This window comes from Hemiscyllium ocellatum, chromosome 21 (assembly GCF_020745735.1).
Source record: "Hemiscyllium ocellatum isolate sHemOce1 chromosome 21, sHemOce1.pat.X.cur, whole genome shotgun sequence".
NCBI classification, from domain to species: domain Eukaryota; kingdom Metazoa; phylum Chordata; class Chondrichthyes; order Orectolobiformes; family Hemiscylliidae; genus Hemiscyllium; species Hemiscyllium ocellatum.
In genome coordinates, this window is record NC_083421.1 from 24,491,923 (window position 1) to 24,519,909 (window position 27,987).

At 40.9% G+C, this 27,987-nt stretch overlaps 1 protein-coding gene across 3 annotated transcripts in view; it reads left to right on the forward strand.

Moving 5' to 3' along the window:
* The window catches only part of pnpla7b (patatin-like phospholipase domain containing 7b), a 335,345-nt gene that overhangs the window by 58,910 nt on the left and 248,448 nt on the right, over nucleotides 1–27,987 (forward strand). For all 3 annotated transcript variants that reach the window (XM_060841292.1, XM_060841293.1, XM_060841294.1), the window contains exons 7-11: nucleotides 1,029–1,169; nucleotides 6,518–6,677; nucleotides 8,993–9,073; nucleotides 21,003–21,131; nucleotides 22,603–22,683. In XM_060841292.1, coding sequence (XP_060697275.1) covers nucleotides 1,029–1,169; nucleotides 6,518–6,677; nucleotides 8,993–9,073; nucleotides 21,003–21,131; nucleotides 22,603–22,683 — 592 coding nt within the window. The remainder of the gene's footprint in view (nucleotides 1–1,028; nucleotides 1,170–6,517; nucleotides 6,678–8,992; nucleotides 9,074–21,002; nucleotides 21,132–22,602; nucleotides 22,684–27,987) is intronic.

Consider the following 27,987-nt stretch of genomic DNA (forward strand, 5'->3'; position numbering starts at 1 on the left):
TGGCAGCCACATGTGCATTATGTGCTCCTGTACTCATTAGAGTTTAGAAAGATGAGAGGAGACCTCATTGAAGCATACAAGACTTTTAGAGGGCTTGACAGGACAGATGCAGAAAGGTTGATTCCCCTTGAGGGACAATCCGGACCAGAGGTCATATCTTGCAATAAAAGGATTGCATATTCAACACAGATGGGAAAGGAACTTTGTTTTGAAGATCGTGAATCTGTGGAATTCTTTGCCGCAGAAAGCAATTGAGGCTGGGTCACTAAATATATATAAGATTGAGGCAGGCAAATTTCTAATCCATAATATGGCAGAAAAGTAGTGTTGAGGGTCATCAAATCAGCCATGATTAATTGAGTAGCGGAGCAGACACGATCACCTCTTGCTTCTAAATCTAATGAGTCTTGGTACCTATATGCATTAGATCAGAGAGGTCCAGGAGATTGTTAATGTTGGATATAAGTTGCAGATTTTCAGCTGATCATTAATTCTGTGCAGGATAGTGCTGACAATGCTTGAACTTAAGAGTTGTGAAGTTTGACTGCTAATGTGAATGTGGTCTTCTTGAATTCACAGATATTGTAATGTTGGTGCGCTTGATGTTTCTGGCAGGAATGGGAATATTTGCTCAGGAACTACTTAGTCATTGATGACCCTTGTCAATCAGAACTGTCTTCGGTGGTTTATTGTCTTTATTTTAAATATTTTGGGTAATAGGATTTTGTTGAAGCCCAGTGTTGCTATTGTATAATCATCTCAAAATGCACTGCTTTAGATGTGAAGTCATAAATGAAGGTAGTGAACAGATGGTACAATTTGCTAGAAATAGTTACCCACAGGGATTATCATTCAGGGTGGGTGACTTGAGAGTTTACTAAGAATAGGTGCGCTTGCTAACAGATGAGCTGTTTGATGTAGTGCTGATGGAGACATGTATTCAATTATTTTCAGTGATTCATGTTACTTTCAAAGTACCTCAACATTTATAAAATGCATTGTTAATTTGTTTTACTGATGTCTTGCAGAATACTCCGACTCAAGAAGGAGCCACCAACTTTGCAGCCAAAGGAACCGCCCTCTTCACTTCTGGAGGCTGACCTGACCGAATTTGATGTCAAAAATTCCCACTTGCCATCTGAGGTTCTTTATATGCTCAAGAATGTTAGGTAAGCATCCAAGTAGGTAATTCCACTCTCCCTGTATACAGAACCTTGATTATCCAGCATTCGTTTAACTGAATTTCAGATGATCCAAACAAGATTGGAAGATCCTGGTGCGTGGCTAACTATGTTATTCGGCATTTGATTTACCAAACAAAATACTTCCCGCTCATGTCCTTCGGATAAGCAAGGTTCCTCCGTAGCTGATGTTGCTGCAATGCAAATTTGATGTTCCTTAGAGGACATTTGTACTTATTTCAGGATTGTTTAATGTACCAGTAAACTTTTTGAGTAATGTTCTGAATCCAACAACTTGTCTCCATTACTTTGAGTACTGGTGACAGACATATCTTCCATCTCAGTGGACCTGATGCTAAACACATCACCAATAATTAAAGTCAACAGAATATTGAATCATATTAAATAATGTTTGCTATGGCCCAGTGGTAGCCTCCCATCTAAAGTTTGTGGGTTCAAGTCCCACTCCAGACACATAGTCTACGATTAACAGTGGATTATTCAAGAAACACTACTGAAGATGATACTGTTTAGACAAGTTGCTAAACTGAGGTTGTTTTTACAGTCCAAGGTAGATCACAACAGTCATAGGATATGACAGTATGGAAATTGGCCTTTCAGCCTATCTTGTTCATGCTGATCATCAAACATCTATTTACTCCAGTTCCATTTCCTGTTACTTGGCCTATAATCTTGTATGCGATGTTGAGTCAAGTGTTCATCTAAATACTACTTAAATATTTTAATGGTTCCTGCCTCTATCCTGCTTTCAGGCAATGTGTCCCAGATAACCACCATCTTCTGGATGAAAACATTTCTCCATAAATCCTCTCTAACCTTCTAACCCCCCAGAGGAACTCAGAGGAACCATAAAACTGCTTTCGGAAGTTAGGCAGTTGATTAAGCATGAACTGGTGTAGTGGTGAATGAATAATGGGAGATGGACCTAGAGAGAGGGAATGCAGACAGAATAACAGTAAAGCAGGAGTTTAGGACGATAAGAGGAAATGAGAGGGAGGGTGAGAACAGATACAGAACGGGAGGTTAAAATTAAAATGATGCTTATAGCACACACTAATGCTTTCTATGGTAATTTATCTATCTTCTTCTCTCTCTTTCTCTCTACCTAAGTGATTTCTTAGCTGAATTGGCTATATGTTATTGTAGGCTAATGACTAAAATAATTTCGCTACTGACAGTTATGAGTTAGTTATTTCAAAATAAATGTGCATAAACAACTTTGTAAGACAATTGGGAAGCTATGACTCAGGCTTTCAGCTGCATTATCATTTTATTGGGCAAGTTATCTATCCTCTCAATAAACAATCTTTAAATATAGTCAATATTGTAAAATTCTGGCAAAGTCGGCCTTAATTCGCTGACTTGATGAGGATGTAGTAATCTGATGACAGCACGAACTCTATACCTGAGATTTAAGTTGGGGGCGCTATCACTGCTTGGCAGTGTAAACAGCAATAACTTACATTTGTATTGCACCTTTCATAACATTTTCCAAGGTGATTTGTAGAGCTGTTCACAAAGAAACTGAGTACGAGAAACACTTGAGAGGCACAATGGCTTAGTGGTTAGCACTGCTGCCTCAGAGCACAGCGACCTGAGGTCAATTCCTCCCTGGGATGACTATCTGTTTGGTGTTTGTACGTTCTCCCAATGTCTGTGTGGGTTCCCTCAGGGTGCTCTGGTTTCCTCCCACAGTGCAAAGTTGTGCAGGTCAGGTGGAGTGACCATGCTAAATTGGGTATAGTGTTTAGGGATGTATGGGATGGGTGGATTGGCCATGGGAAATGCAGTGTTACGGGGATGAGGTAGCAGACCGGATGGGATAACAAACTAGATGGGATGCTCTTCTGAGGGTTAGTGCAGACTCGATGGGCCAATTGGCCTGCTTCCCCATTGAGTTTCTATGTGATCAAATCTTAGTCAAAGTTGTATAATCAAGTTATGCTCATAGGGGCAAAAGGCAGTAATGTATTGCAAAGGAATTCTGGAGTTTGGACCTAGTGGGTTGAAGGCACAAATAACTAGTAAGTTCATAAGTTAAAGTTAATTGATTTGGGATTTTTGAATGGAAAATTACAGCTAGATCATTTAGAAGTGATGCCATTCCTTTTGAGTGTGGAAATATGTGCTATCTTGATAACTTTGGCTAGACATTAGTGAAGATTGTTTTCCCCTTATGCTTTCATGTTAAAATATGGGATCTGAACTTGTGGACGTTTTTAAAAATTTGGGTCTTGTACTTGGGCACAGTATCAGGGATCCTCGGATGGTCCAAGCATGACCCAGTGCAATTTTAAGCCTGGCATTCTGAAAAAATCAACTAATCTTGAAACAGCTAATCTCAATCATTAAGGAGTCGGATAAGAGTGCTGTAATTTGCCTCGTTGCCAATCTTGTGGGGAAACAAAAGCAGCTTAGGTTCTTGCTGTCGAATCCAACTGGAAATTGAGGATTGGAGCAGATGCAACTCAAAGTCACAAAATAACCCCCCTCTGATCACTGACTGGGCCAATGCACAGGGAATTACAATTTGGCAACAGTATTCAGGTGGCACTGTGTTTAGCACTGCTGCCTCACCACGCCAGAGACCCGGGTTCAATTCCTGCCTCAGGCAACTGTCTGTGTGGAGTTTGCACATTCTCCCCGTGTTTGCGTGGTTTTCCTCCGGGTGCTCCAGTTTCCGCCCATAGTCCAAAAATGTGCAAGTTAGGTGAATTGGCCATGCTAAATTGCTCCTAGTGTTAGGTGAAGAAGTAAGTGGATGAGTAGGTTGCTGTTCGGAGGGTTGGTGTGGACTTGTTGGGCCGAAGGGTCTGTTTCCACACTGTAAGTAGTTGAATCCAATCTAATCTATTCTCTGAAGCATTCGAGGTCCAAAATCTGAGGGCTTTACTCCCAAAGGGATGGATTTGGCTGCGATGCTCTTTTAGAGGGTCGATGTAGACCCAATAGGACAAAAGTCCTGCTTCCACACTGTCTGGAGTCTATGATTCAATGAGCATGGAACATGCAGGGAGGTAGTGGACGAAGTGAACGTTTTAACATGAGGTGCTAATCAAGTGGAATGCTTTGCTGTGGATGTTGTTGGAGCTACACGCATCTAAGCAAATAGGGACTGTTCCAGCACACTCATGATTTATAGCTTGAGGATGGCGAGCAGACTTTGGGGCATCAGACAGTAAGTTGCTAGCTGCAGCATTCCTAACCTCTGACCTGTACTTACAGCTGGGATTATTTAAATGGACAGTCTAATTCAGTTTCTGGTCAGTGCTAACCCCAGGATGTTAATAGTTATTCTCCTTGGTAGAAAAAGCCGGGAGTCAGAATATTTCTTTTATCCTTCATGCTGAGAGATTGGGAATTACAGGTTTCCAAAGGACTCTTCGGCATCTTTGTTGATGAATCATTAAGCGCTAGCATGCCGTTAGGATAGTGAATGGTATTTTGGCATTCGTTGCAAGGAGATTTGATTACAGAATTGAAGAAATCTCGTTGAAGTTTTATACAGCCTTGGTGAGACATCGTGGAATATTGCATATACTTTTGGGTTCCTTATCTAAGGAGGAATGCACCATAGAGAGACTTCAAAGGATGTTTACCAGATTACCTGGGTTGGTGGGATTGTCTTACGTGGAGAGATTGAGGAAATTTTGTCAATATTTTCTAGAATTTTGAAGAATTGAGAGCTGATCTAATTGCAACTTTGAAAATTCTTGGTTTGGGACAAGATAGGTATTAGATTGGACATTTCTGTGGCTGGTGATACTAGCACCAGGGACAAAGACACCAAATATGAGCGGAGCTGTTAAGTTTGGAATAAAGGTTAATTCAGGAAATGGTGAACCTTTGGTGTTTTCTGCCCTAGAGGACCATGCAAGTTCAAGACATAAATCAATAGGTCACTGGAGACTAAGACATTAGGGAATAATGAGCAACTGTGGGCAAATGGCATTGAAGAGATCATCACTGCTGCAAATGTGTTGCTGGTCAAAGCACAGCAGGTTAGGCAGCATCTCAGGAATAGAGAATTCGACGTTTCGAGCATAAGCCCTTCATCAGGACTTATGCTCGAAACGTCGAATTCTCTATTCCTGAGATGCTGCCTAACCTGCTGTGCTTTGACCAGCAACACATTTGCAGCTGTGATCTCCAGCATCTGCAGACCTCATTTTTTACTTGAAGAGATCATCAGCCATGATCTAGAAGGCAGGCTAGGCTCAATGGGCTGAATGGCCTAATCCTATTCCTATGTTCCTACATCCTATGTTTTAAATTGAAATTAGGGAAGAAATTTAGGGATGTGGTGAGAGACAATTTGAGTCCTGTGTAGATTGCATTAAAGTTGCCCCCTGGTTCTGTACGTTCACAGTATTGTGACTGCTGAATTACTCTGAGAGATATGCAGCACATGTGCATTGAGAGTCAAATTCAGAAAGATTTTATCCACTGTTCAACAAAGGCAGTGACCCTCACTCGGGTGTAGTTTTGTAGATGTTGGCAGCATTTGGTAGCATATTGTTGGGCAAGGGTTTGGGATAGGGTGAGTTTACTTCACTACTGGGGGTAGATGTCAAAGTAAAGGCAGACTTTGTTCCCACTAAATCTTAACATGACCCTCTCCAGTAAGAGTGATAAAATGGTCAGCACCTGGTCCTGGCTGGTTATCAAAACATGTATTTCTGTTCTTATTCCTTCAACTTAACTAAAGGGCTTATCCCACTGACATTTGTAAGGTGTTCTGTAGCTGACCTGGTACAGAGCAGTGGACTTGATGCACACCAAGGAATTAGTGTTGTTTTCTAGCAGTTTGTTTTTATTGTAGTGATATTCCAAGATACAGAGGAACCTCGATTATCTGATTATCAGATTTACGGCAAGATTGCAAGGTCCTGATGCTTGGCTAAACTATATTTTCCAGCATTTGATTATTCTGAATTCGATTAACCGAACAAAATACTGCCTGCCTGTGTCCTTTGGATAATCGAGGTTCCTCTGTATTCCAAAACTGGCTTTCAGAGGCTTGCAAGAGCAACCTGATATGAAACACTATTTGGTTCTTTTGTTTTATGCTTCCATCTCATGGTATAGTTCACATCAGCTGTGTTAGGATATTGAATGAAGCCCCTTACAAAGGGGAATCAGAACTGGTCATACACATGCCTGTGGTTCTGCCATGAATCTGTGAGAGTGCAGTGTTAAAAAGAAAATCTGATGTAATTTTGCCCTTTTACAAATGCACTAGACTTGATGTGGCATCGTCAGCAGCTCTATTATTTGTATTGCAGTACAACATGTGTCATTCTTTATCCTTGCAGGGTGCTGGGACACTTTGAGAAACCGCTATTTCTGGAACTATGTAAACACATGTTCTTTGTACAAGTCCATGAAGGGGAATACGTCTTCCGTCCAGGGGAGATTGATGACAGCATCCATGTAGTACAGGATGGGAAACTGGAACTCTGCATCAATGAGAATGTAAGAGTGTGCAGACCTTTTGTGTCTAAGAACCATTTAGGAGTATTTTATTTTGGTTCTGTTAATTAGTGACATGTTCTGGTTCAGGTCAAAAATTAAGCCATTTGAGCCACTGACTTTAATAAGCTCACTTTTCTTGCTTTTAATAGTTATGTTAAAGTAGCAGAGTCTAATCATATTGGAGTTATTGTCTTTGAGGAGTTAGACTGTTTGATGTGTGTGATGAAGCTGGGTTGATATTCTGAGCAGGAGTCATTACTCACAGAGCTTCATTTATGATAGAGGAATGAATCACATTGTCAGCCCAGTAAATCCTCCCAGTCGGTGATCTTTGTTACTGTCTATAACTCTGACAGATATCCCTGCTATGGATTACTCTGCCTGGGTTAGTCAGCTCCCTAACAGTGTAGAGCTTAGTTGCTCTTCCAGGTCTGAAAAAAAAAGTCAACAGCTAAAGTTGTTCATCAGCAATACTGATATAAGACTAGCCTCCACATTCTGCTAAATTCAGTAGCTCTTCCCTGACAGTGTCCTTTGCTACTGACTGTAATGATAATAGCCATCTCACCACCCCCACAATATCACTCAAATAATCCCTCCCCACAGCATATTGTGATACTACTATATTTCTCCTGATAGTTATCCAATTCTCTCAAACTATCCAGCTCATTAACTCCTCTGAACCAATCTAACCATTGCCCATTGAGATTCAATGGTGTTGCCATCACTGATCACCCACTATTAATATCCTAGGGGTTATCATTGATCAGAAACTCAACTGGACTTACCACAAATGCAGTAACTACTAGGACAGGCTAGAAATACTGCAGTGAGTAACTCCCCTCCAGACTGTCCAAAGCCTGTCCACCATCTACAAGGCATAAGTCAGGAGTGTAAATTGCTTGGATGACTGTAGCCTCAACAACACTCAAAGCTTGAACCATCCAGGAGAAAGCAACGTGCTTGATTGACACCAAATCCACAAGAATGCACTCCCACCACCAGCGATGCTCAGTAGCAATAAGATGCACTACAGAAGTTCATCAAAGATCCTCAGATAGCACTTTCCAAACCCACAACCACTTTCATCTAGAAGGACAAAGGTAGCAGGTATATGGGAGCTTTCAAGTTCCTTTCCAAGCCACTCACCATCCTGACTTGGAAATGCATTGCCATTCCTTCACTGCTGCTGGGCCAAAATCCCAGAATTCCCTCCCTAATGGCATTGTGGGTAAACCCACAGGAGGTGGAATGCAGCAGTTCAAGAAGGCAGCTCACCACCACATTTTCAAGGGCAACTATTGACAGGCAATAAATACTATCCAGCCAGTGACACCCATGGCCCACAAAATGAATAACTAAAAAACAACCCAGCTCTCTGTTGCTGGCAATCCATTATTAGCTACTTAGAAATAGCCTGGGATGAAATCCAAATTGCTTCTTGCCAGTGGACTTGCAGTTAATAGTGTCTCACCAATGGCATGATGGGCAACAGAGGTATCTTGAAATAAATGACTCTCTCTGGCATTGGATACACATTGAGAAACTAAAACCATTAAATAACTAAGTCTTATAGATGCATTTTGCTGAGCATTGGGTATTAACAGTTATGGGATCAAGGTGGGTGGATGAGGTTAGACTACTTGTTAGCCGGCTGATCTAATCGGATGTTGGTAAGCTGAAACTTTATGCTCCAATGATTTGCTCCAGTATGCCTCATTTAACAATGATATAAATTGTATCAGTAGAACTGGGAGACACGTTCAAGTTGAGGAAGACAAATTTAACAAAAATATCAAGTTCTAGAATCCTTACAATGTGAAAACAGACCCTCGGAAGAGTATCTCACCCAGATTCATTCTGCTTTCCTATTACTCTACATTTGCCCATGACTAATGCACCTAATCTACACATCCCTAAACACTGGGCAATTTAGCTTGGCCAGTTAACCTGACCTGCGCATCTTTGATTGTGGGAGGAAACCGGAGCACCTGGAAAAAACCCATGCAGATACAGGGAGGATGTGCAAACTCCACATAGACAATTACCTGAGGCTGAAATCTAACCTGTGTCCCTGGTGCTGTGAGGCAGCAGTGCCAATCACTGAGCCACCATGCTGTCCTCTTTTGCGAGCAAATGAGTTCTGCATGGAGATGTGATGTCTTTCTCTTTTTAGTTTATTGGTATACTGATCAACTGTGCCAGATAATCAAAAAATGCAGTTTGGGGTGGTTAGTAAGATCAATTGAAACACATTAGTGACTTCAAGTAGTAACTTGAATCAATGTCGAAGTTTTTGTTCTTTGTTTGAACAGGATGGCACTGAAGTTGTGGTGAAAGAAGTCCTTCCAGGTGACAGTGTGCATAGTCTTCTCAGTATTCTGGATGTTATTACTGTGAGTAAATAGTGCACTATGTGCAGGCCATTTTAATGTGTTTTTTAAGATGCCAGATGAGTCACAACTAACTATACAGTAGTTTGCTTTTTTCATTTAGTGGTGATGCTCGGACTTGATTTAATTTTTGCAAAAATTGAACAATTTATAATTTTTTTGATTTATAAAAGTGTGGGTTTTTTTCCACAAAGTTTAAAGTTCCTGTGATGTGGAGTAAATAGTTACTGAAATTAGTTGTTCTTATGTCTGAGGTCATATTTGACAGGGTGAGCGTTCCCTAACTTAAACCTGACTCTTTTTGGGCTGTGGTTACTTGAACATCAGCAATTGCTTTCCATCATGTCAGGCAGAATTTGGATCCAGACAAAATTTGCTGGATTATAGGGCTATACCACTACCTACCATAATTTTGCCCTCACTGAGCATGCTCACAAATATATTCTAGAAAGAGTCACTAGTTACTGATTAAATGCAGGAATTACATCTTGATCCTGCCACCACAACTCAAGTACTAGGGCCTTGAGACCAGTTAGAACCGTTCACCAGAATGGAAGTAACCTTTTCAGAAAATTTTGTCAGAACACGCTTGGTATTTGTTTTGAGTTTAATTCAGTTGTGTTGCATCTTCAGACCTGATCACGTAGATTTAAGAGAACACTCTTTTTGCAACTAATTCCACTACTAATTCTAAATATCTGTCCTTGGAACAATTGTATCAATGTTTTGCCTGATATTTGCCTGTTCTATTAAGGTTGTGATCAACAAGGTGCAAAGAATTCTTCAGCAGTTCAGATGGATCTGTCACCTTTTTATATATGTTCTGCACAACTAGAATATGAGTCCAAATTATTTAATGCTTTGCACTTGCATATTTTGTAATGTTGATGGAATGACATCAACAAATATTAATTTTCCACTGTTAAGTCTACTTATTTAAATCATAGCCTGCTGGCATCTGGAGATTTATTTCCTTGTTTGAGCTCCTTTTACTTAACAGAAGGCCTTTAGCTTTCATCTTCAAGGTGAATCGAATGGTAATATAACACCCAAGGTCACTGCATACCGAGAACTGCAGAGGTTCCAAAAGGACCTTTTCAAAGACAACTAGGGATGGGTAGTAATTACTGGCCCAGCTTGTGACTCCCTCATTTCATGGTCGGAAAAGATTAAAGCAATAAAATTTAAACATGTAAGGAGTTTCCTTTCATGTTGTAGCAACCTTCTACAAACAATATAGGCACTTAATAAAAATTATGTTTGCATGATTGTTTGCTTCATCTTCAGCTTCCTGTGTTCCCTTTCTTGTATTTTGATTAAGGAGAAATTATATATGATTAAATTTTCCAGTTTTGTTTCGAGAAAACTTGAGAGCATGTGAATCATTTTCTCATTCTTTCTACTGTTACCTTGCAAGTAGCAGTCAAATTCCCCCAAACCTTGGTAGCTGAAAAATGATGTCTGAAGCCAAACTTTCAATCTGCTCATGACCAGAATTCATTTTGACATAATTCTCTTGTGAGAAAGTGGGACACTCATGTGAAAAGCTTTTCTCATAGTGATCATGACAAGGATGCACATTGAGGTATTCTAGATTTTATTAGCTCGGTGCACTTGACACGGTGTACCCGTAATCTGGGAACAACTAATTCTGCTTACACGAACTGAAATCTGTGTGATTTTGTGTGAATAACAGTCAGTGACTTGAGCTTACTGCTTTTTTGAATGTCTGCGCTACACTTCGTCTACAATTTGTACCAAACACCCAATTCAATTATTTGATACGATCACAATTGCTTTGATTGAACAGTAGTGCTTACCTTGTGGTTCACTTCAGATACGGCGAAACCAATATATATATTTCAATGAGTGACAGTATGTTGGGAGAGAATCATTTTGTTTCTATAATGTACTGGCTTGTTAAGATCACATTTATCAGATTGAATGCATCTTTCAACTTCAGTGTTGTGCATGCCTTCTTGTTCCTCATCTCCGTCTTGTGTTCAGCATTCTAACCTCTGAATCAGAAGGTTGTAAGGGCAACACCCACTCCCAAGACTTGAGCACATTGTCCCAGTGACACTTCACTGCTCTACGGAGGGAGAACAACAGTGTCGTTGGGAAACCAGGTTTCATCTACCCAGTCAGGTGGCTGTAAAAAAAAAAAGCCTCGAGCACTATTTATTCCTCGACCAGTGTCATTAAAGCAGATGAACACATATTTGTTGCTGTGTGTGAGCATCTGTGTACAAATGGGCTAATGTCATAACAGTGAGTGCATCTCTGGAAAGCCATAGGTTTAGGTTTCAGTCTAGAAATATGTGCATAAAATCTAGGCACACATTTCACTACAGTACTGAGGGAGTGCTGCACGGTCAGAAATTCCATCATTCGGATTCTGTCTTTCACAAATCCAAGTTATAACACTGTTTGAAAGAGGTTAGCTATAGGAGTTCTCCTAATGTTCTCTTTTGAAACAAAATCACTAAAAGTAATTGTACCCAAAAGAGAGAGGAAGTTGAAACTTCTAATCATCCACTTCTCAGGAATGCAATGCAAGGAAAAAAGAACAATTTTAGTGAGGATGAAACATTTTGTACCATAAGATGTACGCTTGGAGGTTAACTGTTCAGCTTATCATGTCTGCTCGATCATTCAATGAGACCATGGTGATCTAATAGCCCTCTATTCTCTTAATGATTAGTAATCTGTTTGTCTCATCCTTGAATACACTTAACGACTAGCCTTGACAGCCCTCTGCGGTAAAGAATATATATTCAGTACCTTCAGAAGAAATTCCTCCTCATCTTTGTCTTCAATGGTCAACTCCTTTCTCAGGTTATGTCCTGTGGTCCTAGTTTTTCCCACAAGCGGAAACAACTTCTCTTCACCTACCTACCCATCTTAAGTTTCAATAAAGTCTCCTGTCTTTCTCCTAAGTTCTAATGAGTACAGGTCCAACCAACTCGACCTCTCATAGAAAAACCCCACCATACATAGAATCAATCCAATGAACCTTCTCTGGACTACTACAAATGCTAGTATACCTCTCTTTAGATCGGAAGGGGCAGGGGGGACAGGAGGAGCGGGCAACACTTATCATAGTTTTCTAGCAGTTGCCTGACAAGTGCCTTGTATATTTATCACAAGGTTTATCTATTTTTATACCCCATTCCCATTGAAATAAAGGCTGACATTGCATTTATTTTCCCTACCACTTGTTGAACCTGGGTGTTAGCTTTTTGTGAGTCATGCATGAGAATCCCCAAATCCCTCTGTGCGACAGATCATTGCAGTGTTTCTTCATTGAAATAATATTCAACTTTTCCCTGCCAAGGTGCATAACCTCCTATTTTCTGCACATTGTATTTCAGCTGCCAGGTTTTTTGCTCATTGAAGGGCTTATGCTCGAAACGTCAAATTCTCTATTCCTGAGATGCTGCCTGGCCTGCTGTGCTTTGACCAGCAACACATTTGCAGCTTTTTGCTCATTAACTTAACCTGTCTGTATCCCTCTGTAGACATATTGCATCATCCTCGGCTCTTGCCTTCCCACCTCTCTTTCTTTTGTCATTTGCTTTCATGGCTACTACATTCACCTCCATCATCCAAAACATTAATGTGTTGTAAATAATTTTAGCCCCTGCACTGATCCCTCTGGCTCTCCACTAGTTACAGACTACCATCTTGAAAACTGTATTCCAACTCTGTCTTCTATCACTTCATTTAATTTGTATCCATACTAATAGACTATCTCCAACACAATGGACTTTTATTAAGTAGCCTTATATGTGGTACCTTATTGCATGCCTTTTGGAAATTCAAATATGTTGCATTGACTGGTTCCCTTTATCTGCCCTGTTTGTTATCTCTTCAAAGAGCTGTAGTATATTTGTCAGGCATGGTTTCCCTTCATGAAACCTTGTTAATTCGGCTTGATTATACTGTGCGCTATTAAATGCTCTGCTCTGATATTACTTGTTTGAAAAGACTCTAATGTTTTCCCCATGACCAATGCTAAGCTAATTGATCTATAAATACCAGTTTTTGACTTGGTGTTTTGGCACGGTGCTCAACAGTTAGCATGGAGCTTGCACATTGTCCTCGTGTCTGTGTGGGTTTCTGCTGAGTGGTCCGGTTTCTTCCCACAGTCCAAAGATGTGCAGGTTAGGTGGATCGACCATGCTAAATTGCCCTGTAATGTCTAGGGATGTATAGGTTAGGTGGGTAAGCCATGTAAATGCAGGATTAAACTCCTTCTGCCATTTCTCCACCGAGTTATAATGATGTACAGTATGGAAATAGACCCTTCGGGTTCTGACCAGATATCCTAAATTCATGTAGTCCCATTTGCCAGCACTTGGCCCATATCCCTCTAAACCCCTCCTATTCATATACCCATCTAGATGCCTTTTTAAATGTTCTAATTGTACTAGCCTCCACCACTTACTCTGGCATCTCATTCCATACACCCACCACCCTCTGTGTGAAAAAGTTGCCCCATAGGTTTCTTTTAAATCTTTCCCCTCTTACCCTAACCAGTTATGGATTCCCCTACCCCAGGGAAAAGACCTTGTCTGTTTACCCTATCCATGCCCCACATAGTTTTATGAATCTCTATAACATCACCCCTCAGCCTCCGACCCTCCAGGGAAAACAGCTCCAGCCTATTCATCCTCTCCCTATTGCTCAATCCCTCCAACACTGGTAAATCCTGGTAATTCTTTTCTGAACCCTTTCAAGTTTCGCAACATCCTTCCTAAAGGGGGGAGACCAACATTGCGCAGAATATTCCAACAGTGGCTGAACTAATGTCCTGAACAGCCCAACATGACCTCCCAACTCCTGTACTCAGTGCTCTGACCAATAAAGGAAAGCATACCAAACACCGCCTTCACTATCCTATCTACTTGTGACTCCATTGTCAAGGAGCTATGAACCTGCACTCCAAGGTCTCTTTGCTCAGCAACACTCCCCATGACTTTACCATTAAGTGTATAAGTCCTGCCCTAATTTGTCTTCACAAAATGCAGCACCTCACATTTATCTAAATTAAACTCTATCTGCCTCTCCTCAGCCCAATTGGCCCATCTGATCAAGATCCCGTTGTACTCTGAGGTAACCTTCTTCGCTGTCCATTACATCTCCAATTATGGTGTCATCTGCAAACTTACTAAGTACATCCGCTATGTTCACATCCAATTCATTTATATAAATGACAAAATGTAATGGACCCAGCACCGGTCATAGGTACACTGCTGGTCACAGGCCTCCAATCTGAAAAGCTACCCTCGACCACCACCACCTTCTACCTTCAAGCCAGATCTAGAACATAGAAAAGTACAGCACAGAACAGGCCCTTTGGCCCACGATGTTGTGCTGAGGTTTAATCCTAATGTAAAATATAGTAACTTAACCTACGCACCCCTCAACTCACTGCTATCCATGTGCATGTCCAGGAGTTGCTTAATGTCCCCAATTACTCTGTTTCCACCACCACAGCTGACAAAGCATTCCATGTATTCACAACTCTCTTTGTAAAGAACCTACCTCTGACGTCTCCTTTATACTTTCCTCCTAATATCATCAAACTCCTCGTACCAGTCAATCCTGCCCTGGGGAAATGTCTCTGGCCATTGACTCTCTATTCCACTCATTATTTTGTACACCTTGATCAGGTCTCCCCTCTTCCTCCTCCTCTCCAGAGAGAAAAGTCCGAGCTTATTCAACCTGCCTTCATAAAGCAAGCCCTCCATCCAGGCAGCATCCTGGTAAACCTTCTTTGCACTCTTGCCAAAGCCTCTGTATCTTTCCTGTATTAGGGTGACCAGAACTGGACACAATATTCCAAGTGTGGTCTCGCCAGGGACTTGTAGAGCTGCAGCAAAACCTCGTGGCTCTTAAACTCGATCCCGCTGTTAATGGAAACGAAAACACCGCATGTTTTTTTAACAACCCTATCCACTTGGGTGCAACTTTGATGGATCTATGTACCTGCACACCCAGATCCCTCTGTTATTCCACACTGCCAAGAATCCTGTCTTTAACCCTATATTCAGCATTCGTGTTCGACCTTCCAAAGTGCATCACTTTGCATTTATCCAAGTTGAACTCCATCTGCCATATCTCAGCCCAGCTCTGCACTGCAGCCTGCAGTAGCCCTCTGTACTATCAAATGTACCTCCAAACTTTGTGTCATCTGCAAATTTACTAACCCACCCCTCAATCTCCTCATCCAAGTCATTTATAAAAACTACAAAGAGCAGAGGTTCAAGAACAGAGCCCCGCGGGACCCCACTCAACACTGACCTCCAGGCAGAATACTTTCCATCTTCAACCACTCTCTGTCTTCTGTCAGCCAACCACTTCTGAATCCAGATAGCCAAATCTCCCTGTATTCCATACTTTCTGACTTTGTTAAAGAGCCTACCATGGGGAACCTTATCAAATGCCTTGCCAAAGTCCAAATGCACCACACCTACAGCTCGACTGTCATCGATCTGTCTTGACATCTTCTCAAAGAACTCAATAAGATTTGTGAGGCATGACCTGCCCCTCACAAAGCCACACTGTCTGCCTTTAATTACACTATGCTTTTCCAAATAGTCATAAATCCTATCCCTCAGAATTCTTTCCAAAACTTTGCTGACCACAGACGTAAGACTGACTGGTCTGTAATTGCCAGGGATTTCCCTATTACCCTCCTTGAAAAGAGGTACAACATTCGCCTCCTTCCAATCTTCCGGTACGACTCCCGTGGAGAGTGAGGAGGCAAATATCCTCGCCAGCGGCTTAGCAACCTCCTTTCTCGCTTCCCAGAGCAGCTTAGGATAAATCTAGTCTGGGCTTGGGGACTTATCAATCTTAATGTTTTCCAAAGTTTCTAGCACATCAACTTCATCAATCTTGATCTGGTCAAGACTGTATCCCAGCTCCTCAATGTTTTCATTTACAACAAGTTCTCTTTCCTTGGTGAAAACTGAAGCAAAAAGCTCATTTCGGGCTTCCCCTATCTGCTCAGACTCCACACACAAGTTCCCTCCACTACCCCTGATCGGCCCTACCTTCTCCCTGATCATTCTGTTATTCCTCACGTATGAGTAAAATGCCTTTGGGTTCATTCTAATCCTTCTTGCGAAGCCTTTTTCGTGCCCCTCCTGGTTCTCCTCAGTCCATTTCTGAGCCCTTTTCTTGCAAGCCTGTAATCTTCTAAAGCTGTGCTAGATCCTTGCTTCCTCCACCTTACGTAAGCTGCCTTCTTTCTTTTGATAAGAAGCTCCTTTGTTCGCGTCATCCAAAGTTCCTTAATCTTACCCTTTCTTACCTGTCTCAGAGGAACAAATTCATGCATCACTCACAACAAGCTATCCTTAAATAGTCTCCACATGTCTGTGCCCTTTCTGTAGAACAATTGCTCCCAGTCTGTACTTTCCAACTCCTGTCTGATAGCGTCATAATTTCCTTTTCCTCAATTAAATATCTTCCCTTGGTGACTGCTCCTTTCCCACTCCAAGGCTATGCTAAGTGCTCACCACTGATATCAAGCTCACTGATCTGTAGTTCCCTGACGGTTCCTTACCACCTTTCTTATAAATAGTGGAACCACGTTAGCCAACCTCCAATCTTCCTGCACCTTACTTGTAACTATCAGTGATACAAATACGTCAGTAAGGGGTCCAGCAGTCAGTTCCCTGGCTTCCCACAGAGGTGTAAGGCCCATCTTAATGCATTTTAAGATATCCAGGACCACCACCTCTGCAATATGGACATTTTTAAAGATGTCACCATCTGTTTCCCCACATTTTATGTCTTCTATGTCCTCCTCCACAGTAAACATTGATGTAAAATACTTGTTTAGTATCTCTCCCATCTCCTGCGTCTCCACAGATAGACTACCTTGCTGATCTTTGAAGGGCCATATTCTTTCCCTAGTTACCCTTTTGCCCTTAATGTATTTGTAGAATCGCTTTGGATTCTCCTTAACCATATTTGCCAAAGCTATCTCAGGTGCCCTTTTTGCCCCCCTGATTTCCCTGTTAAATATACTCCTATTGCCTTTATACTCTTCTAAGGATTAACTCGATCTGTCTTGTCTATACCTAACATACGCTCCCTTCTTTTTCTTAACTAAAACCTCAATTTCTCTAGTCACCCAGTATTTCCAACACGTCCCAAACACGTCTTACATCATAAAAGGAGTATACTGTCTCTGGACTCTTAACTCATTTTTGAAGGTTTCCCATTTTCCAGCCATTCCCTTACCTTTGAACGTCCACCCCCAATCAACTTTTGAAAGTTCTTGCTGAATATCGTCAAAATCAGCCTTCCTCTAATTTAGAGCTTTAACTTTTAGATCTGGTCTATCTTTTTCCATTACTATTTTAAAATTAATAGAATTATGGTTGCTGGTCCCAAAGTGCTCCCCCACTGGCACCTCACCTTCTCCCATCGCTACATCCACATGCTGAATCAGAAAATTTTCTTGTACACACTTAACAAATGCCTCTCCATCTAAACCCTTAACACTAAGGCAGTCCCAGTCTATGTTTGGAAAGTTAAAATCCCCTACCATAACCACCCTATTATTCTTACAGATAACTGACATCTCATTACAAATTTTGTTTCTCAATTTCCCACTGACTATTGGGGAGTCTACAATACACTCCCAATAAGGTGATCATCCCTTTGTTAATTCTGAGCTCTGGTGCAATGTGTCCTTCCTATACAGGTTACTTCTTTCCCAGAAGAGATTCCAATGATCTGAAAATGTGAACCCTTCTCTCCTGTACCAGCTCCTCAGCCATGCATTCATCTGCGCTATCCTCCTATTCCTACCCTCACTAGCTCATAGCACCGGGAGTAATCCAGACAGTACTACCCTCGAGGATCTCGTCTTTCCCTTCCTATGTCGTTAGTCCCACTGTATACCGCAACCTACTTTGAGAATATTCTGCACTCTTTCCGAGATATCCTTTATCCTGGCACAAGGGAGGTAACGCACCATTTTGATTTCTTGCTGCTGGCCACGCATATATCTGTCTGTGCCGCTGACTAGAGAGTGCCCTATCATATTTGATCACTTGGAACCTGATGTACCCCTCATCATTAAAGCTATTCTCGGTTACAGAAATTTGGTTGTTCATGCTACATTTCCCTGAGAGTCCATCACCCCCTGCATTTTCCAAAACAGCATATTTGTTTGAGGTGGTGATACTTAGAGGAGACTGCTACGCTACCTGTCTCCCTCTCCTACCTTTCCTGGAGGTAACCCATTTACCTGACACTGTCTGCAGATTTTCTCTCTCCCTGCAACTGCCATCCATCACACCGCCTAGCTCCTGTAAATTCCATATTGCCTCTATCTGTTTAACTGATCCATGCAAACTGATAGGATTCGCAACCAAACACACTTACTGTAGACATAATCACCAGTAATATGGAATCTCTCCCTAATTTCCCACATTTTACAGGAAGAAAACGTCACTCTACTAAAGGCCATCTTTGCACCTTAACAGTCTACAAACTCAGAAAATAGCACAGTCTTACTGCTCTAAAAAACACTGCTCCAGGCTGACTTAGTATATATGTTTTATATTTTTTCAAATTTAATCAAGGAACAGTTCTCAATTAAACACATAATCAAAAAAAAAACCCAGTCTACTCACTATTGTAGATTTACGAAAAAAAAGGAACAGCAAGATTGCACTTAAAACTCTGCACATAACTGCTTCTGTGCTGTGAGCTCTCACATGCAAGTTTCTCCAAGGTCAGCTGTGAATTTCACTGTTTTGTCAGTTTTTCTTTGACATACTCTGGTGTCCAGAGATCCTTGAACTTAAACAGCAAAGGCAGTAACTGTGTAGATTCACTGCTGGTTCCGACAGCAGTGTTGTTTTTTTTTCTCCGTTTGAATCACTGCCCATGCGATCTCTGCCTGTGTCTTTCTTACTCCTTTTTAAAGTGCCATTGTTTTAATCATTTTTTTCTCTCCAAAGTTCCAAACAATGCAACAGCTTATAAAGCAGTAATTACTGCTCCTGGAGTTTGAGGAAATTACTTTGAGCCCATGTATATCATGCTGTATCCTCTGTCAATTCTCCTCACACTCCACAGCTCCCTCAATATTTGAGTCATCCACAAACTTACTAATCAGACCACCGACATTCTCCTCCAAGTCATTTTATTACCAGCAACAGGGTCCCCTTGTGGAACACCACTCCTCACAGATCTCTATTCAGAAATAAAACCTTCCCACTGCTGCTACTCTCCCTACTGTGATTATGCCAGTTCTGAATCCATCTTCACAACTTACCACAGATCCCACTTGACTTCACATTCTGTATGCCTTGAGAGATCCTCTCAACGGCTTTACTAAAATGCGTAGACAATATCTACAATCCTGCACTCATCAATCATCTTTATCACTTCCTCAAAAAACTCAATCAAGTTTATGAGACATGACCTACCCCATATAAAGCCATGTTGCCTATTGCTAACAAGTCCATAATTTTGCAAACGTGAGTAAGTCCTGTCCTTAAGAACCTTCTCCAATAATTTGTATTTTACTGACCTAAGGCTCACCGGTCTACAATTTCCTGGATTACTCCTGTTGCCCTTCTTAAACAAAGGAAACATGTTGGCTGTTCTCCAGTCCTCCGGGACCTCTTCTGTAACCAAAGAGGATACAAAACTTTTGTAAAAGGCCCCAGCAATTTCCTTACCATTTTGGGATAGATCCCATCAGGTCCTGGAGACTTGTCTACCTTAACGTTTTTAAAACACCCAGCACCTCTTTTCTTTTTAATATCGATGTGCTCAGAACATCAACATACTCCTTCCAAAACTCACCATCCACAGTGTCCTTCCCTTTTGTGAATACCGATGCAATGTATTTGTTGAGCACTTCACCCACTTTCTCAGCTCCGCACACACACTCCCTCCTTTGTCCTTGAGTTGACCTACCCTTTCCCAGCCACCCTTTTGCTTCTTTTATATGTACTAAATGTCTTGGGATTTTCCTGAAACCTGTTTGCCCTTTCTTGACCTCGTAGTATCTTGTATGGGATTTTTCCTGCTATCTTTGTATTCTTCAAGGGTTCACTCTTCAGCTACCTAAACATCCTTCTATATGCCTCCTTTATTTTTGACCAAGTTCTTAATTTCTTCTGTCATCCAGGATTCAGAAATCTTACCATCCTTAACCTTTGTTTTCACAGGAACGTGCTGGTCCTTAACTCTAATTAACAATAAACAGATTTTTGGTTAGATTTGATCCTATCTTCAGCTGATTCTCCTCTTCATGATTAAATCACTGGATAACACCTCAGAGCAGAAACTCTTAGCTTGTTATCTTTCTCCCACCCTCCATTCCTTCAACTTTTCCTTACTTGGACTGATTGTGATGTTCTTAGCATGCCGAGTGTGGTAGATAGAGCATCTTGAGTTGATCATGAATTCATCCTGTACATGGCATTATCCTTACCACAAGGCCATCATGTGGCACCTAGTCCTTTTTTTGATTACTTAAGCGTACGTTATTTACTTTTGTGTTGCATTAGGCTTGCAACTAAGTTATGTTGATATAAAATGGAAAAGTGTTCCTGAAACTCAACTCCAGCAACATGAGTTCTCTATCTAACCCCACACCTTGTGACCTCCTTTTAGCTATTTTGTCTAGATAAACTGAAACACTGCAATGGGGTTCAAAGGTTATCTGGGACTGGCAGGAATGTGGATTTGAGGTTGCAATCAGATCCGTCAAATCCTCTTAAATTTTGATGCTGTCTTAAAGGGCCAAATAGCTTATTCATGCTTCTAATTTGTATGCTTGGTTAAGTATTCAGCCTCAGTGATGTGGCAGTGCTATCTGAAGTGTTTTAAAGGATACAGTTTGTAAGTTTTCTGAAGCGTTAATGCTTTAATCACTTTCTAGGGTTATCCTGCTCCATACAAAACTGTTTCTGCTAGGGCCGTGTGTACATCCACTGTTCTGCGCTTGCCTGCTAGTGCATTTCAATCAGTCTTCCAGAAGTACCCAGAAACCCTGGTCAGAGTGGTTCAGGTAAGAGTATTTTTTTTACTTTTAAAACAGCATTATTGTATTGAAAGGTGCAGTTGAAATTTTGACTTGGTTTCCTTCCCTTGGACGGGAAGAATGGAAGGATTGCTCTTGGCCAGTCGAAAGAGTTGCAATTGCCATGACTTGGTGCAGCCTCATTTCTGGGGAAGTGAGACAAGACACGCTCCTACATCTCTCCTCCTGTGTTCACTTTTTAAAATTAGTTAATGGACTTCTGTGGTTGTTACTAGATATATGGGCTTTCAAAATACACACACTTGGTAGAATACATGTGATAGATTTGTTTACAGAACTGAAATTCCTGGGATTAGTCATGCTGCTTGGATGTAAATTTGGCTAGAGAACAGAAAGTGGTGAATAGCTGGTTCATGGATTGAGTGCAGTAGTGTCTTCAAGGAATTGGTAGAGGACCCACTGCTCTTTTGATGTGGATTTGGAATTATAAGGCTTAATATTAAAGTTTGGACTTGAATCCTGACTTGAATCCTAACTTGAAAATGTACTAAACAGTAAGCAGGGAGTAGACTTTAGGAGGATACAGACATACTGGCAAAGAAGTGTGCATGATGACTTGGGTGGAAAGAAAGGCAATTTAAATTAAGCCAAAAAACCTTAGCGAGATTGGAAGTAGATTTGGAGTCGCAGGTACACGATCTTTAAAAGTGGCAAATAAATTGAGAAAGCTACTAAGAAGATATTTTTAAGATGGAGAAAGTGTATGCAAAAGCAGGTATCGGATTTTTGAGTTCTGGACCACATGTTTCGGGAAGGATGTCAAAACTTTGGTGAAGGTGCAGTGGCAATGTTCTAGAATTATATCAGGGATGAGGGGATCAAGGAGGAACTAGTATTGTTCTCCTTGGAATAGCTTAGGTTGAGGGGAGATTTGTTAGTGAGGTTCAAATTCATGAAGAGTTTCAAGAATAAGACAAAACATATGGATGGGGAAACGTTGGTAACTAGAGGAGGCAGCTTTGGATAATTGGCAAGAGAATAGGAGAAATGGCAAAAACCTGTATGATGATTAAAGTTGTTTCACCTATTGGCGATTCCTGTGAAATTACCATTACTCTTGGTATAAAGCTTTTTTTTTATACATTGAAAATAATTGTCTTACTTGCCATTCACAAAATTTCCACAGTGGTGATGTCACTGAATCTATTGAGCAAATATAAAGGGCATTTCAATGTTATATCTGTATATTTCTCCAGAGGCTGTAATTTCCATACTGCACATTGATACTTCCATCAATAATAAACCAGTAATTGTCAGTATTTACTTTGAATTTTTATGTAGCTCACAACTTGTTCCCTGTGTGCAAGTTCACTTTGGAAGGAGGATATCTGAAAATGCGTTGCTAACTGCTTTTCATTGTCTCACATTTACCTGGTGTGCTCTTAGGAAATTCTGTCTGTGACACTGAGAGTAACAGAGCTGTTTGTGTTTTCCTCAGATAATCATGGTGCGCTTGCAAAGAGTGACCTTTTTGGCTTTACACAACTATCTGGGCCTGACAAAGGAGCTGTTCAATTCGGTACGTGACAAAAACAAGTGACAAATAACTTTGCTAAAAATGCAGATCAGTGCTTGATAAGTTTCACTTATGTACCACTTAGGGGTACAGATATCTTGTGTGGCTAGTTTGAGTTATATTTACTGCCATATGCAATGCTAGAATTATAATATTGTTGCTTCGTGATGTATATCACAGCTTGCGGGGGTTGCCCCATGCTGGGACAGCTATTATCCCTGACTGTTGACTCATCATGGAGTTTAAAGCAAACGAACAAGGGCTAATTTTTAAAAAGTTGTTTCATCAGATATTGGTGTCAAATCAGAGGCAATGGGGTTGGTTTCCTGCAAATTAATTGTTTTGTTTAGTGCTGCAACTTAATTGTTTAAGTTCATGCTGAAGGGACTTGGTGTATTTCTTTTACACTCTGTTAACTCTTTCCAGTGTTTGGTGGTTTTGGGCTTAAACCATAGGAATTGATAGACTATCGAAGATCAAAGTTTATTTAATCAGGTTTCTTCCGTCTTCATAATTGCATGATTCAACATTGGGGTTATTGAGTAATTACAGAATTTAATCTCAATGAATGAATCTACAACAGATCCAGACATGATTCACAGACAGCCCCCAATGCTAGAAAGCTTTGGCATCTTTAGGTTTAAAGGTACCTGTCGCTCTCGACTATGCTACACTTTGAGTGTCTTTATTTTCATTCATATGAGCAATGTTGTTGAGCCAGCATTTATTGCCTATTCCTTGTTGCTTTTGAGAAGGTGATGGTATGGCGCCTTCTTGTACTGTGGAAGTCCGTTTGGTGTAGGTCGACCCACAATGCAGTTCGGGAGTTGCAGAATTTTGACCCAGTGATAATAAAGGGATGGTAATATATTTCCCATTCAAGATTGTGAGTGACTTGGAGGGGCACTTGCAGATGGTGGGGTTTCTATGTATTTGCAGCCCTTGTCCTTCTAGATGGTGGTGGTTATAAATTTGGAAGATACTGTGCAAGGAACCTTCAGAATTTCTTCAGTGCATCTTGTAGATGGTGCACACTGTCGCTACTATTCCTCTGTAGTGGAGGCTGTGAGTGTGGTACCAATCAGTCGGGCTGCTTTGTTTTGGATATTGTCAAGTTTCTGTGAACAGGCAAAATTTATTAAGCAAGTACAAGCTTTGAAGGATCACTTAACACTCTTCGCAAAGCGTGCCAAGCAAAACACTCTGAACAAAGGAACAGTCCTTCCTTTATACAAAATCTCACATCGCAGTCAAGAATGCCCACAAGACAACACCCAGCCACTCCCCTACAGTCACAAGCCACTCAAGACAATGATTATCTGCAGAAACTATATAATGTAAGTCATCTCTTAATGGCCAGATCTGTTGTTAATTATTTTTAACTAAGCATGGTCAGAATTCCAACTGTAATGTTCTTATTAATTCTGAATAGCAGGAAGTGACCATATAAATAATAGGAGATGACCATATAAATTTACTTCTGAATAGTCAGCGATGGCAATGTAAATTTTTTACATGGTATCTGCAAGACAAAGTCATACCAACCTACCCTCGGGACATCCAATTTCTTGCAGGTCAGCAGAACAAATTAACCCTTCAGCATCTCATGGGGTGTCAGGAGATAAGTCCATTGTGACACAATTCCTAACTTCTGATCTGGGGCGGCATGGCGGCTCAGTAGTTAGCAGTGCTGCCTCACGGTGCCAGGGACCCAGGTTTGATTCCAACCTGAGGTGACTGTGTGGAGTTTGCACATTCTCCCTGTGTTTGCGTGGGTCTCTTCCCGATGCTCCAGTTTCCTCCCACAGTTCAAAGATGTGTAGGTTATGTGAATTGACCAAGCTAAATTGCCTGTAGTGTTCAGGGATATGTAGCTTCAGTGCATTAATCAGGGGTAAATGTAGAGTAATAGGTTGGGGAAATGGTTCTGGGTGAGTTATTCTTCAGAGGTTCAGTGTGGACTTAATTGGGCTGAAGGGCATGTTTCCACACTTTAGAGATTCAGTGAAAATCTACTCTAGTAACCAGAGAATTTATATGACTAATCCAGTTCAATGGTAACCCCAGATGTTAATGGAGGATTCAGTGATTCATTTAATTGAGTGCCATTAAGTGGACTACATGCTGGCACATTGAGTAAATTTGAGGAGGGGATACACAAATTTTTAATTGCTAATGGATTGAAAGGTTGTGGAGAGCAGGCACGAATGAGGTGTTGAGGCTGAGATGAGATCAGCATAACAAGCTTGAGAGGTTGAATTGCCTATTTCTCATAGTTATATTTATAATGTCAAAGGACGATGGTAAAATTTCATCATTGCCAATGCTCATGTGACATGGAAATTGTTTGCCATCCTTCAGCCCAAGCCTGGATATTGTCCAGGTCTTGCTGCACTTGAGCATGGACTGCTTCAGTGTCTGAGAGTCATGACATGTGCTGAACATTGTGCAATCATCCCCACTTCTGACCTTGTGATGGAGAGAACATCATTGATGAAGATGTTTGTGCCTATGACACTAACTCGTGGAACTAGGGCTCTTGTGGCTCTCGTGTCCTACCTCTGGCCCAGGAGGCCTGGGTTCCAGTCCCACCTGCTTCAGAAAATGTAATAATATCCCTGAACAGATTGATGATTGAATATCTATCCGGAGGAGTGAGGGCTGGTGTGTCACAGTGGTAGTGTCTCTACCTTTTGAACCAGAGGTGTGCCGTACTGTCTCTTGTTGATTTAAAAATATCTGTCCGAGAAACTCCTGGAGCTGAGATGACTAACTCTCAACAATCTGAGCTATCTTCCTATGTGCCAAGTATAACTCCAATTGGTTTAGAATCTTCTCCTGATTCCCAGTGGTTGAATTTTGCTGTGGTTCCTCTCTCCTCTCACCTCCTGGATTTATCACTGCCAGTGAATAAACAGCACTTGCCAGTTTATTTTTCACAAGTTATTGCCAAACAAGTTGCTGAGAATGGGTGACAGAAATGGTATTGCGTGAAAAAGGGCAGTTTTAACTATTGTGATGATGCTGTGGCTTTACGAGGTGTATTTTGTCCTGGTTTCTTTTAAAACAGAGATTGAACAAGAGGTTACAAGCTGTCTGGGGTAATGTAAACAACTTGTGGGTTTTTTTTTAACAGTTGTAACAATAGAAGCAGCTTGGATGGGTGTAGCCAGTTCTCACAGATAAAGATTCTAGTTTTTTTTAAGCTTTTAAATTCAGCAGAAGCTGCCGGAGTCTTGAAGAAGTAGAAATTATGTTTCTTGTCTCTCAGTTACAACTAGAAGCTGGGGTCTTTCTTCCTACTGCAGGTGTTGCATGTGAGAAAGTCTGTTTTCTGAATTTGTCTTTTTCCTATGAAGCATGTTTATGGGATGTTACTATATTGGAACAGTTGATTAGTAATAGTTACTATAACTGTTATTGAGTTAAGCTTTCCAATAGTTTAGTTATTCTAAGTTCCTCTTTCTTTTGTTGTATTTTAAGTATAATGTTTGAATAAATTGTATTTTGCTTACCGGCGAGTACTTTAACCAGTCAAATTGGATCTGGAGCAAATGTAAAGATCTAGGCTACCTTCTTAAAATATTTTGCGGGGGTCTGGTCTGGTCCAGACCAGACCACACTACGTCTCTTAAACTAGTCTAATTAACAATTTGTTAATGAGCAGTGCAGAATCAGAACTCACATTGGTGAGTGCAGTTTCAAATTTGGTGCAGAGAGCAAGGGAAAGAGTGGATTGTGGGAGAGAGAAAAGGAGGCAAAAAACGTTTTAACAATGTGTAATTGGTTTCTTTTATAAGTTTAATGCAACAAAATGTTGAAAAAAAATTTCCACGTGTAAAAGTTCATTTTCAGTGCCAGAGAATTTGTAGCAATTAAGATTGAGATTGAATTGAAATAGGCATGTTCTCGGATTGTGGCAAATTTAGTTGAAGTATTTTAGCACAGCAATCTTCATCTGGCTTTTCATGAATAGAAGATGCGCTCATGATTGTCCAAAGAGAGACAGTCATCTCAGACAGCAACTTTTCCATGTTCGATGCTTGCCTGAAGGTCCTGTCCATTAAACTGTGAGGAGTGTTATTCCTACAGTACATTCTTGCCTATCGAATTTAAACACGCATCGTGTCCTCTCCTTGTGTTATTCTGGAGAAGGTGAAATCATTCATCGTGGCCTGGAATATCTAGTCCCCATTGAATCCTAATAACAGCAATCATATCACCTTTCAACCTCTATTATTCCACTGAGAACATGCTCAATTTACATAATTGTTCTTGAATTCAATTTTATCTTCCCACTCAATCATTGATTGTCCTCTCTTGTATCATTTCATTCACTGCAATATTCTTTTATTCTAATGTGGTGAGCAAAATTGTACACAATGTTCTTAAGTGTGGTGACATCGATGATTTATAAAGTCCTGTCAGTTTTTGAACAAACCATTGATTTACAGTGTTTCTGGAAAAGTATTGAATTAATGAATTTGATATTCTCAACTCCAATTTCTTCCCCTTTCCTGAGAAACCTTGATTCTCTTTCTTACTATAAATCTCTCTCTATCATGCTTCATGTACTTAATGATCCAGCTTTGACAGCACTTTGCAGTAAAGAATACCACAGATTCACTAGCCTCTGAGAGAAAAAGATCCCCCTCACCCAGCTGTGAAATTGGCAACTCCTTACTCTGAGATTATGTACTCACCATAGACTCCCCAAGGACAAACAATCTTTACTTTTGTCAAGCCACCCTAAATTTCAATAAGATGTGGTTTATTTCTTCAATGGTTATAAGCCCTACCTCCTCAACCTGTTTCATAAGAAAAAACATCCACACGAGGGAACCTTCTCTGGACTCCCTCCAATACCAGTGTTTCTCTGATAGTGTTTTGTATAGTTTTAGCAAAACGTGCTTATTTTTGTACTCTGTTGTCTTAGAAATAATGGCCAACCGTATATCTGCCTTCCTGATTGCCTGCTGAATTTCGGTGTTAGCTTTTAGTGATTCATGCACAAAGAATCCCAGATCCCCTTGTGCCACTGTTTTCCTTATATTTTGCCCACTTACTTAACCCTTTCCACTACCTTCGGCAGAGTCTTTGTACCATTCTCGCCACTTGCCTTTCCGCTTATTTTTCTGTCATCCATAAATTTGGTGACAGTGCATTCACTTCTTTCATCCAAGTCATCAGTACATATTATAAATACTTGTGGCCCCAGCAGTAATCCTTGTGGCACTCCACTAGTTACAGGTCGCTGTCCTGAAAATACCTCCTTTACCCTGACTCTCTGTCCGATGGAAGAAAGGA